Source organism: Rasamsonia byssochlamydoides (assembly GCF_041956645.1).
Source record: "Rasamsonia byssochlamydoides strain NRRL 3658 unplaced genomic scaffold VTN77scaffold_10, whole genome shotgun sequence".
NCBI lineage: Eukaryota > Fungi > Ascomycota > Eurotiomycetes > Eurotiales > Trichocomaceae > Rasamsonia > Rasamsonia byssochlamydoides.
The window spans coordinates 64,308-78,724 of NW_027192393.1; the positions used below are offsets into that span (position 1 = coordinate 64,308).

At 47.5% G+C, this 14,417-nt stretch overlaps 4 protein-coding genes across 4 annotated transcripts; 3 read left to right on the forward strand and 1 right to left on the reverse strand.

Moving 5' to 3' along the window:
• Positions 1-2,250: 2,250 nt before the first annotated feature.
• Positions 2,251-2,658, forward strand: VTN77DRAFT_369 (uncharacterized protein; the record flags this gene model as incomplete). Its single annotated transcript, XM_069419665.1, has 2 exons — positions 2,251-2,583; positions 2,653-2,658. The coding sequence occupies 2 exons, from the start codon at positions 2,251-2,253 to the stop codon at positions 2,656-2,658; spliced, it is 339 nt and encodes a 112-aa protein (XP_069280430.1).
• A 389-nt stretch (positions 2,659-3,047) lies between these two features.
• VTN77DRAFT_370 (uncharacterized protein) lies at positions 3,048-3,767 on the forward strand (the record flags this gene model as incomplete). Its single annotated transcript, XM_069419677.1, has 2 exons — positions 3,048-3,506; positions 3,591-3,767. The coding sequence occupies 2 exons, from the start codon at positions 3,048-3,050 to the stop codon at positions 3,765-3,767; spliced, it is 636 nt and encodes a 211-aa protein (XP_069280431.1).
• A 659-nt stretch (positions 3,768-4,426) lies between these two features.
• On the reverse strand, positions 4,427-6,031 carry VTN77DRAFT_371 (uncharacterized protein; the record flags this gene model as incomplete). The annotated part of the gene is made up of 2 exons (XM_069419688.1): positions 4,427-5,741; positions 5,862-6,031. 2 exons carry the CDS (start codon positions 6,029-6,031, stop codon positions 4,427-4,429), a joined length of 1,485 nt encoding a protein of 494 aa, XP_069280432.1.
• A 6,768-nt stretch (positions 6,032-12,799) lies between these two features.
• On the forward strand, positions 12,800-13,941 carry VTN77DRAFT_372 (uncharacterized protein; the record flags this gene model as incomplete). The annotated part of the gene is made up of 3 exons (XM_069419699.1): positions 12,800-12,839; positions 12,918-13,165; positions 13,228-13,941. The coding sequence occupies 3 exons, from the start codon at positions 12,800-12,802 to the stop codon at positions 13,939-13,941; spliced, it is 1,002 nt and encodes a 333-aa protein (XP_069280433.1).
• Between the last annotated feature and the right edge of the window lie 476 nt (positions 13,942-14,417).

Below are 14,417 nucleotides of genomic sequence, written 5' to 3' on the forward strand. Positions count from 1 at the left end.
ACGTCCTTATGAATAGCAGAGTCAAGATAGCCGATATTCCGAGTGTTCAATAGGAACTGAAAAAGTCCAGCTACCAAAAAATACACATATGCAGGTCTACCGGTTCGTTTATTCTGAAACATGCATGTATGTAAGATGAAGACTCATTCTAAAAATAATACATCAATTCCAATCTAGGCCTGGAATGTGTGCCATTTAACTATAATGGATCCAGTCAGGTGTGCCTTGGTCTGCCTTGTAGATCACCATGTGCTCTTGTATTCAATGTGCTGAGATGGTCATCAGCAAACCAGCTGTCTGATTACTTACATATCGATGAAACGCGCTACCGTCATCTATTTTTGTGACCGCTGGTTGATATGCTCTGCAGCATGGTTTGTGTGTATGGCATTGCATTGTCTCTGTTTTGCCAGCTGAAGAACAGAATTAGTTAGTGGATGTACCTGTACATACAAGTACGGACTCAGGTACACAAGTTTAAGTTCTGTAGAACCGTTAAGACTTAAGTCGGGAGTAATATCAGATGCAGGCCTATTTTTAGGTCCACATGGCACGGCTGGGGTTCGATGGATCCGGGTGGATCCGTCCGCCCGGGTGGCTCAGGCATACAGCCCCGGGCCTGATAACTCGGGCCCGAAGCGATCATGGACTTAGGATTAAAAATGAGGGAACTTATTAGATACTTTGCGAATCAATGCTTGTGATTAAGCGCCCTGACCACAAGGAAATTAATCTCAGCCGTTTAACTACAACGGCGGCCACACGGCCACATGCTATTATTTTCCGCTCTGGGGAAGACATTGCCCCACCTGCACGTAATAATAATCATACCAGAGAGCTATTATTAATGCTACGCTACAGAATATGTGGTAGAGCAAGCGAAAATAGTCCTTCCTCTTGCTTCCACCCTCCTATTGTCGCTTGCTATTGATTTTCATTCGTCACTTGCTCAAATTGATGTTTGTAAAGGGAGAATGTCTGTCTAGATCCGCGGTAGCCTATTCGCAAATATTTGCAGGATATCTTCTGCAAGATCCGGGGCAGGCGCTTCGAACACGCAAGAAGGAGTCCTAAGGATTTTTCGTACGGCAGTTTAGTCAATATTATTCATCAATTTGGATTGTAATTTCTCTTGCCACGTGCCAACTGACAGGTGTGTAGGCTGCCTATATATAGATCATAGAGAAACAATTTGAACGGTGTTTCTATTTTCCCGATCCGGAAAAAAAGACTGATTCCATCGACCTAAATCTCTAAGTCCTCCGACACGTCAACACCGCGCATGTCTTGGAGACCGTTCTGACGACCGCCGACTATAACCTACAGAGTGGTCTAGTGACTGGCGTAGGTGGTCATAGTTTTAACATGACGCTAAAAAAGGCCTGCGCCTCTCAGACCCAGAGACGCCGAACTCGGGAAATCAATAATGTACAGTACGTACATCTAGAGAATGCTTTTTCACAGGATGTGAAAAGGAAAGTCGGTGAAGCACGATTCATCACGATTACCAAAAATAAAGGGCACATGAGGCGCAGGGGGGACGTTCCTATTAACTGGCATCGAGTTACCTGTACCAACCGATAGCCGCGCGTGTATAATATTCAACTCTCCCCAGACCAATAACACCTAAGCGCCCTGGTTGAGAAGAACTCTCCCCATCAAGAGAAGATGCTGATAAAAGTAGAAAACAATATGATATGTCGCACAAAGGGGTCTGATGATGATGGTAGGGAATAAACCCAGGATTATCGCATCCACCAGGGGCCAGGGCTGAATGCTGTGTCAGCATTACCTGCAGCACCGCAGAGGTACCAGGAACAGTCGAATCGCTGTAGTTACCGATTCCCTAAAGGAGAATCTTCACAACGTGCATATTCCTCCATCAGCAAGATATCACGACGTAGATGCCTGAGATTTCTCACTAGACGGAAGTGCCACTTTCCATGGCTCGCTTAGGCGACAAAACCAAATGTCACGGTGAGATTGTACCGCACACACTTGCAGTAAGCCCGAGTAGATGCGAAGACAGCCTGCGCAGCCGGGGCCAGTCGAGGGAGGCATAATAATAGTAACCGGCTAACTGTGGTCCAGGCGCACGCCTCTGCCGACCCCACGAACCCCTCTTGTCGGCTCTGAGGTCTCTTCACACCTCTTTCTTCAACCCTTGATCGACCATGCGTGGCCCCCAAGCCTGCGCAGCACCTCAGCTTGTGGATCCTGCGGCTGTCTGGGCCTATGGGCACCAAGTCGATGGCCAGCCCTTCCAACGTCTTGCGGCTCTCCTGGAGATTCCCAGGCGGGCCATTGGCGGAGCGTTCCATTGAGTTTGGTTCCTGCTTCCCGATTTGGAACCATCCTGCATCTTTCGATGAGAAACACTCGAAACAATCGTTTCAGGATGATGAGTTGCTTCGACAGCCTGGTCTTGATGCGGCTAGCTCTCCAGCAACCGAGTGTGCCTGGCTCGAGCTCGACTTGGAGGGACTGCCACCCTCCCACTCACGCCGGTGGACCGGGCATGTCCCCTGCACAGAACGTTCGAATATCCGGTCCGGATGGAGGGTGGAATCGGGCTTACAGAATGTACAAGAATGTGTCACAGCCCTCAGACCATCTTTACCTTCTCTCCTGCTGACCTACTTTTTATAAAAGCCTTAGATAACTTCAGCATCCTTCCGAAAGTTAATCTAATCTGAAGACCCTCTCCACACTCGAAGGTTGTCGTGATCACTCCTGATATCTTGACACATTGGCCAGGAACGCACGCGGAATTGACGGCATCAAACCTATCGCATTACAGGATACCGTCTTCTCGAGGGACTCGAGAATCTTTTTGTTTCTTTCTTCATCAGACCCCCTCCGATGTCTCAGTACCACAATTGTCGTTCATGATATTGAGGCAATATCAAAAGCCTCCTTGCATTCATTGCCTGCGAAGCATTAACCGCACGAACCATATGAGGTTTCTATCTTGTCCAATCTACCGAAGCACGCAATTGAGCCTTCGAGGCCAAGATCGTGATCTCTCGGCAGGAGCAAAGGCCCCCATGTCTGACAGACCAAATCAACCACTGGATCCATCTCAGAAAGCGCGAGACAGTGTTGATCACAACCGTCGCCTAGGCATAAATTATATTCTACCAAGTCACCCGCCTCTCTCCATTAGCACCACCGTCCGCATGCAGCGCAGTGCTCGATCCACCCTTGGTACACCAGTTACGGCTACCAATCCTTCAACGTCCTGGTCTACCCATGATGACAACATTCTCATGAATGCCCGTGCTCGAGGCCACGGGTGGAGTCAGATTCAGAAAGAGCATTTCCCGCTCAAGACGCCGAACGCGTGCCGAAAACGGTACGAGCGACTAGTCGCAAAGAGACGAGGGCCCGACTGGGACCATGAGAAGCTCGAGAGACTCTGTAGGGAATACTCTCAGCTGCGAGAACAGACGTGGAAACCTCTGGCCGACGCCATCGGCGAGAAATGGCAGGATGTCGAGAAAGCCGTAAGTCTAACACCCACGCCGACGAAAGGGCTTACTGCCTGGTATACAATCCTAAGTAATTATGCTAATCGGTGATGTCTACAGTGCTTTGACAAGGGCCTCAGGTCTCTACTGCATTTCAGCCGCTCCTCCAAGAGAGATCCTCCCAGCAGAGATACTGTTCCTGACGAGATTTCCCGCAGTGAACCGTCCAAGGACCTTACCACTCAATGTAGGACGGACAGGATGATGACTCTAAAAGACATTCTTTCAGAAGATTGAATGTGGCAGTCACTCACTTTGGTCTGTCTATCTTCTAATTTTCGACCTGTTTCTTCAATGTCAGATATACTCTTCTTGCTCTTCATCTTATTCAGCAGTGCATTTGTGGTCGTTATGGTTGGGATTGCTAAAATATGTTGATGACGTACGGCATGTCATGGCTTCCTTGTTTCCTCTTTTGCTTAACGTGTTTGTTGCCGTCCTTGGATGGCATGATTATGGCTATGTTTTTCTTTCTTTCCTGCTCTCTCTCTCTCTCTCTCTTTTTTTGTACTGCATGATATATGGGCAACTTATGATTCACGAGATGATGTAACAACTTTGGGAACACAAGGGCGTGGGTACACTGGGAATAGCATTGATAGGGGTTTCGTTCTTTTTTTTTTTGGTCTTTCTCACCCTGCCTGCTTGCACTCAAGCATTCGGTGTCTCCCCTTTTTATCCTTCAATGTATGAATTGGTCCTGCATGATTTCGGGATTTCTATCTTTTCTGCAGTTTTACACGTCTCGTGACTGGTTCATGAACCCTCAACGGTTAATCTGTATATTTGATGTCCAAAAAGCATATCAGGACTGTTTATTCGAACCTGATCTATCTATGGGGTATCACTAATGTACAGTACACATATTCTTTCTTTATACCTCTCTTTCTATGCTTTTATTCGCACGCTCTTTCATTCCTTGTCCAACCGTCAGGTCCCAAGACCCCACCGTCGTCAGACTGCGGATCAAGACTCCATTTTCTCAACGCCCGGGCGCTGAGGTCGGTGGACCATCCCGCTTCAAACATTTCGATTGCAGCCCATCCAATCATGGCAGCATTATCAGTGCAGAGGTAGGGTGGCGGCGCAATGATCTCGACATGCTGGAATCCACGAACATCCAGGAACGAGCGGAGCACGGCCATGAGGAATTTGTTGGCAGCAACACCGCCACTGACGACCAAAGTTCTGATCTCCTCTTCTCTGCCCGAGTCCTTTTTCCTCAAAGCTTCCAGTGCGATGATGGTCCGGGATGCAAGGTGCTCGAAGCACACGCGCATCGCCTCCCGCGCAAGAGCAACTCGTTCATCGTGAGACATCGTCTGTCCAGACTGTTCCTTGCTCGATACGATTTTGGTCACCATACTGGAGATGCAGGAGAAGCTGAATTGCAGCTGACGAGTATTCGCAAACGGGGTGGTGATGGACCATCCCCAGGGGCTCTCGCGCTTGATCTGCTCCTCACCACGGTTCATCGCTGGTCGGTAGTCGGCATAGTCCGCAGCGCCATTGGGGAACGCAAACTGCTCCAGGATCTTTCCATACATTGTATTCTTCGCAGTCTGCAGGAGGGATTCGGGAAGGATCAGCCGCGCCGATTTGTCGAGCGCTTCGCCGATTGCGATGTCCGCCGTGGATGCCAATATCTCGTGATCAGTTACCGATTTCGAGTTGACTAGCATCGAATGACCGCCCGAGACGAGGATGGAGAGAAACGGGAAGTTGGGCCGCAGCAGTACCATCGCATTTTCTGGGCTCTCCGCATTCAAGGCGGAGACCAGTCTGGGCGTTAAAAGATGCGCCTGCATATGATGGACTCCTACGAACGGGATTTGCCATGCCACAGAAAGACCTTTCGCCGTATCCAGGCCGACAGAGAGGTTCGACCGCATCCCTGGACCTCTCGTGGCAGCGATAAAATCCGGCAGGCGACGTCGTCCTGCAAGTCCACCGACGCTAGTCGTGTTATCTCCTCTGTTCGTCGCAGTCTCATTTTCCGGCGATGCCGTTGGAAGGTATTTTAAAGCTTTGGCGACCAGCTTCGCGAGGTTCTCCTGATGCGATTGCAGCGCTTCAATTGGGTGGATTCCGCGGTACTGCCTTGTGTCGGCTGTGATATTCTCGAGGAAGTGGATTGTTGCGGCGGGTCTGGCTGAGGACGGCGGGAGGGGATTGGCATGCTTTTCCACGATTGCTACCGAGGTGTCATCACTATTTATTATTTGAGCAGTTCAAGTCAGCAAGAGTTTGGAAATATGTACCATAGAAAATGAAGATAGATACGATCGATTGCATGTTGCATGCATTGTACTGGAACGGTGCCGTACTTACCACGACGTCTCAATAGCAAGCGTAAGCAGACACCGACAGCGGGTGACAGCACCAATCCCAAGATCCGCAGCAACAACAGAGCGTCGAAACAATGAACTGTGCAGGGTCGTCCTTGTCGTTGTCGTTGTCGTTATCGTCGTCCTCCTCGCCGCTACCCGGAGGTTCAGCATTGGCAAATAGATCAATTAGCAGCTCAGCTGCTGCGCAGAAGAAGGGAAAGAAAAAGAATGATAATAAATAATGCTAATCACACAAGAATAATAATAATAATACAAGACAACATGTCGAGGAAATTGAATTGAATTGGATTGGATTGGATAGGTAGTGATAATGAAAGATTTACTACCTAATTTAATTGATCATCAATGTCCTCCGGAAGCTCTCTTGCGCGGCGAGGCGAGGAACGGCGCGGAGAAAAGAAAAACCCAAAAATCCTTCTCAGACTCTCGGACTCGCATGATATCTTCCGCCAGCCGGGCCGGCCCGTCATTGGCAAAAGCCAAATTTGATTGTGGTTTACACAGAGTACAGCCCTGCGCAGAAGTCGGAAACTATTATTATTATTATTGCCCATTTTTTCCCGCAAACCCTGCATATATATACAGTAGTAAGGGTGCTATTAAAAATGATTTTATATTAAAAATTAACTAAAATAGGAAGATTTTTGGAATTCAAGTTCATCTTTAACTAGTTTTACTCATGTGAAGTTCAAAATTTGATATGAATTTCTAATCATGGAAATACTTAAATGTCCTTTTATTACTTAAATGGGATAAAAGTTTTCAAGAACTTTAAGGTTATTTATTTACTTTATAGATATATACATTTGCCCTAAGAGTTTCCTTATCTTTAACCCTAATATATATTTTTTTCTCAGCGCCTAGGAGTTCTACGCGGTAGTGATCTCACCAGCGAACCTTAGCCAATTAAGATTGGCATGTCATCCAGTGCCATTACGCTGTCTCAGTTCCGACATGTTCATATTCAGTATCCCTATTGCTTTTCCTCCCCTATTCAAGGCTGAAAAGCGTGACATTTCTTGGTGGAAAGTGTGCCCGGAGGCCTATGTTCAGTAGTGCTGGACAGTTATATTTCTGCTCCCCGGTCCCTTTCTCACTCATAATTCGATTATTTGGTGTCAGATCCGCACGGGGAATGCAACCGTAAAGACGCATAGTCAAGGTAGATCTAGGCATATCGTATGCATATGCAGCAGCTCTAATACTAGAAAATTGGCCATTTTGAAAGACCCTGGCAGCTAGAAGAATTCTGCCTTCTTTCAGAGCTATCTTTATTTCTTTGTGGTGCCGACATTTTGATTTGAAGTTGATGATTGTGTTAGTGGTGGCAGGTAGGTAGCCAGCTCGCTTGCGGATTACGTTAATATCCCAGATTGGATATAGCGTCAGGTTTGTACCGTGTCTTGTTGGGTTAATTGTCCATTCTTGATTGTGGATACGCCAATTGCTACCTTCATAACTAGTATTTGCTTTGGGAGATCGCAGGGTTTGTCATCTTCTTGATAAGACTGTCCTTGCAGCAGTCTCTCTTCTGTTTGATTTTCTTTCTGTCTTCTTTGACTGTTGAGAAGATTTTCTTGTCATACTATGGTATGTTGTGTGTTAGTAAAGTCTTGTGATGACAGTCAGGAATACTCAAGTTCAGAGAATTGTTTACATCTTAATAAACCAATGTAAGGATACATTTTTGGCCTTTCGCAAAATTAGAATTAGGAATGCCCAAAAGAGACTTAGAATATAGCACTATGTTGAAAGCGCATTTGCACTTTATCTACTTTTAATTCTCAGGCGAAACATTGAATCGCTGTAGCTGTCGGCCACGCTTTCGAGTAGCCCAACGATTTTTTCAGCCAAATTTTGCACAGCATGGAATTCTTCTGATGAGGAGAGCCGAAAAGAGAGCCATTACGCGCTGATGTAGGCCATGATTCTGACCTTTTTTGCTATTATTTTATGAACTTGCACTTTTCCGACAGGCCTATTTCTGGGTGGGTGATTCTTTTCGAGCCCTCTCTATTTTCAGCCCTCTATTCTGGAACGCATCCTTTCTTGTTTTGAATTTGACCAACTACAAAAATCACACAGACAGAGACGAGGGTTGTGTATTTTTGCTTCTTTTCTGCATTTTCTGCAAGGAGATTTGATTAAATTCGCTATTATAACATTGGCGAGATTCGCTAAGTTAAACCTGTCGCGACAGGCCACTTCATCCGATTAACCAATATGTGGACAGTGCAGATGGAAGTTTCGCATCAGATGGTAAAAGTAAGATATCCATCCAGCGTTCTCCAAGCGTCACAAGGAGTTACATTAATGGAGAAAATGGGCTAGAGTGCCCCGGTCCAGGCCTGCGGACGCTGAAAGAATGGCCAATTGTAGAGCAATTCCCTATTCTTCCGTCCGTGGCGCATCAGCATCCTTTGTCTGTAGGTACTAACAAAATTTGAATACCTGCGAGTCATGCATTGCACTGTGCATAGGATGCATGATATACGGAGGTGCAGCAAGGCAGGATTGCAAGTCATCACAACGAGAGATATTTGCTATTATTGGCTTCGACAGTTTTTGAAGTGGCTGTGGGAAGGTTTCTCATCATAATCCTAGGGATCCCTAGCTGTACCAGCGTACGATGTGACGAGGATTGCTCCATGCGGCGAGGAGAAAATGGCAAAGAGTAGAAATAGGCCAGCCAAGCAAGGACGGTTGGAATCATATTGGAGTATCTGTATGGCATGTTCAGTCTGTAGAGTGGAAAAGACATAGGATGATGAAGTGCAAGTAACGAGGCGGACTCAATTCAATCAAACGGCAAACGCTGTATCAATTCTTTTGGAGTCATCACTACCATATCTATGGGCGATCTTGTAGACCCGTTTCATTGTCTCATTTGTAGCGACGACGAAGGATGCGATCTGCGGCGTAGAATGAGCTGTGGAAGCGCAGCGGTGCCGAGTGTCCAGGCGTGGAATTTGTAAGGAACGAAAAATCGTGCATTCAGAGAAGTGAGATACTCGATTCAGCAGTGGAATCAGGGGAATGAGGACGTTGGGAAGGCAAGTTCAACCTGGGGAGACAGATTATATAGATTTGGATGTTGCTCTATCAAAGCAGCGAGGACAACGCCTAACCCGATCAGGCAAAAACACGGTGCGCTAAACCTTCAAAGGTAGCTCCCTGACTCACGGTATACCTGGGTAGTCTTGCTACTAGTAGCAAGGAATTATTTACAATCATAAGGAAGCAGCAACCATGAAAAAAAAATAAATTTCATAATATTCGTCACGTCGTAAATATGCCCATCTGCGTTAATTTACATGGTTGTTTTGTCTTTCACACTCCTTCTCTTCTCGGTGAAAGAATGCACTCCACGATTGTTTTTCTCTTTTCCCCTTCTCTCCGTCAGCCCTCAAGGTGGATGTCCTTGTCCTCATCCTCGTCCTCGTCCTCCTTTTTTTGGACTTGACAGGTCAAAAGTCCGAATCTCTCTCTTCCTCTGGATGAATAGTTGCTCGTCAATGACTGGCCTGGTCGGAAGAGATCGATTGGAGCCGGACCCGCCGACTGGCGTGTGTGTGTGTGACGTGTCGTGTCGGTAAAACCTCACTCATGTGCCCCATGGGCTCTGGTCAACTTGGACTTTGAAACATAATGTGACGTTCAACAATCACGTCCGCATCCCCCATCGTCGCTCGTCTCGCGACATCTTAACGTATCCGCCGTAGTACTCGTCCTTGTTCTCGATCGGCGTGACGCAGTACACCGTGGGCGTGTTCTGAAACTGAATCTTTTTGGACACGCCGGTCGAGGAGCTCTGGGGGTGCTTCTTGAGGATGCTCTTGGCGGAGCTCGAGTTCGTGTATGCGAACGTCGGTGGCTGCAGCGTCGCGTACTCCCGCATGTTGCCGGCTGGGCTGATGGGAGACGGCGAGACAGGAGTCCGGGGCATAGCGCTCGCCGGTCCAGGTGAACGGAGCGACAGACCAGGACGAGACGCGCTTTGAGCGGCAGAGATGCTCAGAGACAGCTTCGGCTTGGCTGCTCGTGTGGCGTACATTTTCTTTTCTCTTTTTGTACAATGAAAAGGTTGTGTCTTCCACCAGGGATTAAAAGAAGTTGTCAAATGGATGTATATAACGCAGAAGACAGGAAAATGCTTTGATCAACAAAGATTTTCCCAACCGACAGGATCCGAATTGATAAATTCGGACGTAACGAGTAGAAGGTGGATTTTGTACTGTTTTTGTTGTTTTTTGACAGGTGTTGACAGAGTTCGATTGGACCAGCCAATCTATGATTAGAAATAGACGAAAAATAGAAAGAAGAGGTAAAATTGGAAAAAGAGAAAAAAATAGCAACCTTTGAAACAGACGGAGAATGGGTGGACATGGCGGGACTGTTGAGCGGCTATATAGTCGCCGTGGCGACGACAGGACAGGAAAGGCAGGAGTCAACTCGAGCGGGGTAGACAAGCTAGTTGCCATGCCATCGACTCGTCCTGCATGATAGTTGTCTGATCACTGCATGTTGGACGACGCTTATTGGATTCGGGGGAGCGACACGGAGATGTCCGCAGGAGCCCTATTTCAGTCTATTTCAGTCTATCCAATCGTCCCCGCCGGCACATCTGACCCGGCCATCTCGAAGCGCCCAGAGACGCACCTCAACACCACAATCACATCTCTCCTCCCTCACCTTAACCTACGTGACCGGCCTCCAGCCACCAGCCAATTATGATGACATCCTGGCTTACCGCAGTTGATACCTTATGCACCTCCAGTTCGTTCAGGCAGCCAACCAGGATCGGACGTGCTTGGTTAGATTGAAGAGGTTGGTAGAGACCCTGCAATCTTCACGATATCGAGCATCGCCAAGAGAAAATGACGCCGTTTAGGTCGATAAGTGCTCCGCACTATACGATTTCGAGATGGCTACACCGTACTCCTCATCCCTCCAACCTCCCATGATGCTTGCTTCTGTGATTCTGCATGCAGGGACCAATTCTTCACTTTATCACGTCGACGGAGTCTCGAGTTTATTGACTAGGAAAGTTTAATTTTGTGGGCAAAAATTCGAGTACGAGGTGCAGAATACCTCGTTGGGCAGTCAGCGATAATCACGACACATTGATGCGTCAATTGACCCCTCTCCGCAACACATCATATCCCAAGAGCCATCGAGTGACCACTGACTCGCATGCGCAATCACAGAGATGCCAGGAGCTTAGTGATGTTGGCTGTTGGTGTAGGCTCTCAATTGCTCCTCGCGTACAGGTGGGACTGACTCGAAATTGTTCCGCTAGAGATGAGGCTTGCATTCTACTGAACCTCTTCCTCTCCATTCGTATTGGTTCAGAAGTGACTACAGGATTGAGTTCCTGCTATTTGGGTTAGGTTCTAGACTAATTCTCTCAACTCAAGACTCTCTAGTGCTCCGATGCAACAGGAGGGTCAGTTGTGGAGGTTTATACAGGTCCTAGCACCACGGAGCATACAGTCCTCGTTTGATAGTCTTGACCAGAGATAATCGTGCTCCTTACAAGGATTTGACTAAAGAGGTCCAGGGGAACGCACCTGTCTCTTCGACAGACTATCTCGAAGAATCCTTTCAAGGCATCCCCTAGCAGCACGCCCACAGTGACTTCTCCCTGCCTCACAGGCATCGGCTTGAAAGATCGTTGCTACTGGGAACTCCCCTCCTAACGATCTAATATTATTTGTGATTAAGTCAAGTCATCGCTTAGGAGTCTCTAGATTCTCAAGGGGGAAGCGCAAGTCTCGACAGCATGACAATAACAGCGCTGGTCAGACATGCTTTACAGAGTACGTTTGCGGTGATTCATTTCACGACTAGAAAACGGTCAATCTTTGGCAAAAACACATATACCTCCTTGGTTGATGACTTTGATTCACCAAAGAGACGCGAACGCTATCTCTGCTGATAATCCGCTTACACTCTTCTAACCATGCTCCTTGATTGAAGTTCCCTACTTGCTCGCTACCTGCCCAGTCGAGCTGGTTTTGCTAGAGATTAGCAAAGTTTTCATTTATTTCACGATTCTCCTCCGTCTTGCAAAACTCCGGAAAACCCATTTTTCAATATCAGTTGACCGTGTGGTCTTACTACATCTGATACGCGAGCAGACAGATAAAAGCGTGAACTTACTCCGACTGACATAAAACCATACAAAATACAACAAAAGGTCATCCACAACCACATGCGCAGACTTACTACGGAGTATTTGAAAGGTAACCATCTACTAATATCCGACGGGATTGTTGGAAGGTTCCACCAAGATCGGGTCTGCAATTTACGTACCTAGCGTCATCTTTTCAGGAACAAGACAACAGGTCGCGTGTGCATTTTCTATAAATGAGAGCAGTACAAGTACTCTCAGCCTTGAACGAATGATTTTGTTAATTGGGTCGCTAATAATTCTACGGGGTGAACAGTGTTGATTTACTATTTAGGGTTGGACTCTAATGATCCACTTCTTGGCCTGGCCATGACGCGTCACCCGAGTAATCGGATCGGACCCTGCCGCAAGCGACACCAAATCGAATGGACCGGACAATAATACCGGCAACGTTTGAGGCTGACGTAGAGAGCAGTTGCAGAAGAGTTAATTAGCCTCCAGCAAAGGACTTCCCCAGGAAAGCGCTGGGGCCAGTCACGATGGCGGATCAAGAAGCTCCACAGGTCGGAGGTTGCTCACCATTCATCTCCAGCTCTGTCTGCTCTTTGCTCCCTCATCCATGAAGGAAGAGATATGATCGCTGTCTCTCATTGTGCTTGCGGTCATTGATCTCTTAGGATATTCTCCTACTGGCATTCGCACGGCTGGGCCACTAAATACCATACTACCAATTATCCTCCGAATACCCCCCTCTTCTCACTGACAATACCTAACAACCAGCAATCATGGTGATGATATACTTGCGCGATCTCATTGAGCCTGGTGGTTCGTCGAATACACCCAGTTTCATACCCATAGCATGGGAGACAAGCTTACCTAACTGATCCCTGTCTGTCACACCAGCGGTCATCACCATCTTCGCGATCGGTACATTTATCAACAGACGCAAGGCCTTGAAATCAAGCAGCGACGTTGAGGCGCCCATAGCACTGGAAGAAAATGACGCTAAGGAGACCGGATACGGCGTCACCAGTTCCACTGTCAGACATGAAGCCTATGACTTCCGGCCTCGGAGACATAATATACAATCCCGCCTACTGGCGCGGTTTCCATTTCTCATAGAGATTTGGTACTGGCTACTGACTTACTGGGTGAGAATTCTAGTGGAGTTTCTATCTTAACTCTTGAGGAGCTGGCTCCTGACGAGATGCAGACTTACCAAGGACTGCGAGCAGTCTCCGCAAAAGCCATCGCCGGAAACGACGCCGTCTTCGACACGGCATACATCCACGCCTTCGAGATTCTCTTCTTCGAGCGCATCTTCCATCTAGACATTGAGCTGTGGCTGCAGCGATTCGTCCTCCAGAACATGCCGTGGCTCATGTACCTGCTGACGCGAGTGTATTTCTCGCATATCGTCCTGGGCGTCGCCTTCCTAGTCTACTGGTACACCTATTTCCCGCGCGGGCAGTTCACCATCATCCGCCGCACGATCGCCGTCGAGAACGTGATCGCCTTCGTCATCTTCACGCTGTGGAGATGCACCCCGCCGCGCCTCCTCCCCGAGGAATTCGGCTTCATCGACGTGTTCGATGCGAGCAGCGCAAAGACAGCATGGAGCGAGAACGGCTACCGCCTAACCATCGCCGCGATGCCCTCGCTGCACTTCGCCAATTCCCTCTTCGTAGGCTACTGCTTCTACAAGTTCAGCCCGCACGCCATCCTGCGGTCGCTGGCGCCCCTCTGGCCTGTGATGATGGGTCTGAGTATCATCGCAACGGCAAACCACTACGTCCTGGATCTGATCGTCGGCGTCGGTGTTCTGTGCACCGCTTATCGGTTTAATCGTGCCATTTTGGTGCTGCTTCCTGTGGAAGAGTTCCTTTTTCGGTTAACGAGGCTTGAGAAGCCGGATGATATTGATTAAGATCAGAAGCATGAAGCAGTAGCATAGCGGTTTGTTGACTCTGTATTTTTTTTTAAAAAATCGAAAATTGAGACTAGGGTCATAGATTGCATGCTAGTAGTGATAACAATGAAGTCGCACAAAGAAAAAAAGGACCGAAATTGAAAAAATATATTATAGATACTAGTCCGTATAATATAGTCTAGCCGGTAATCACAAGAAAGGATAAAATGTCCATTTTCTACCAATCAGTCATTCATTCCTCTCAATTCAAATCAATTCAAGTCAATTCAAAACAAATCAACGGATAAAAAAAACAAGAAGATTCGCCAACGAAATCATGAAGAATTAACAAAAACAGCTTGGTTCTTATATTGAATTATAAGCCCAGATTTGACCTAAGGAGGCGGGGAGGCAGGGGTCGATATGATTCCATCTATTAGATGCTTTCGTCCTTGCGTTTTCTTGGATAGCTACCTACCTGCTTTGCTTTTGTC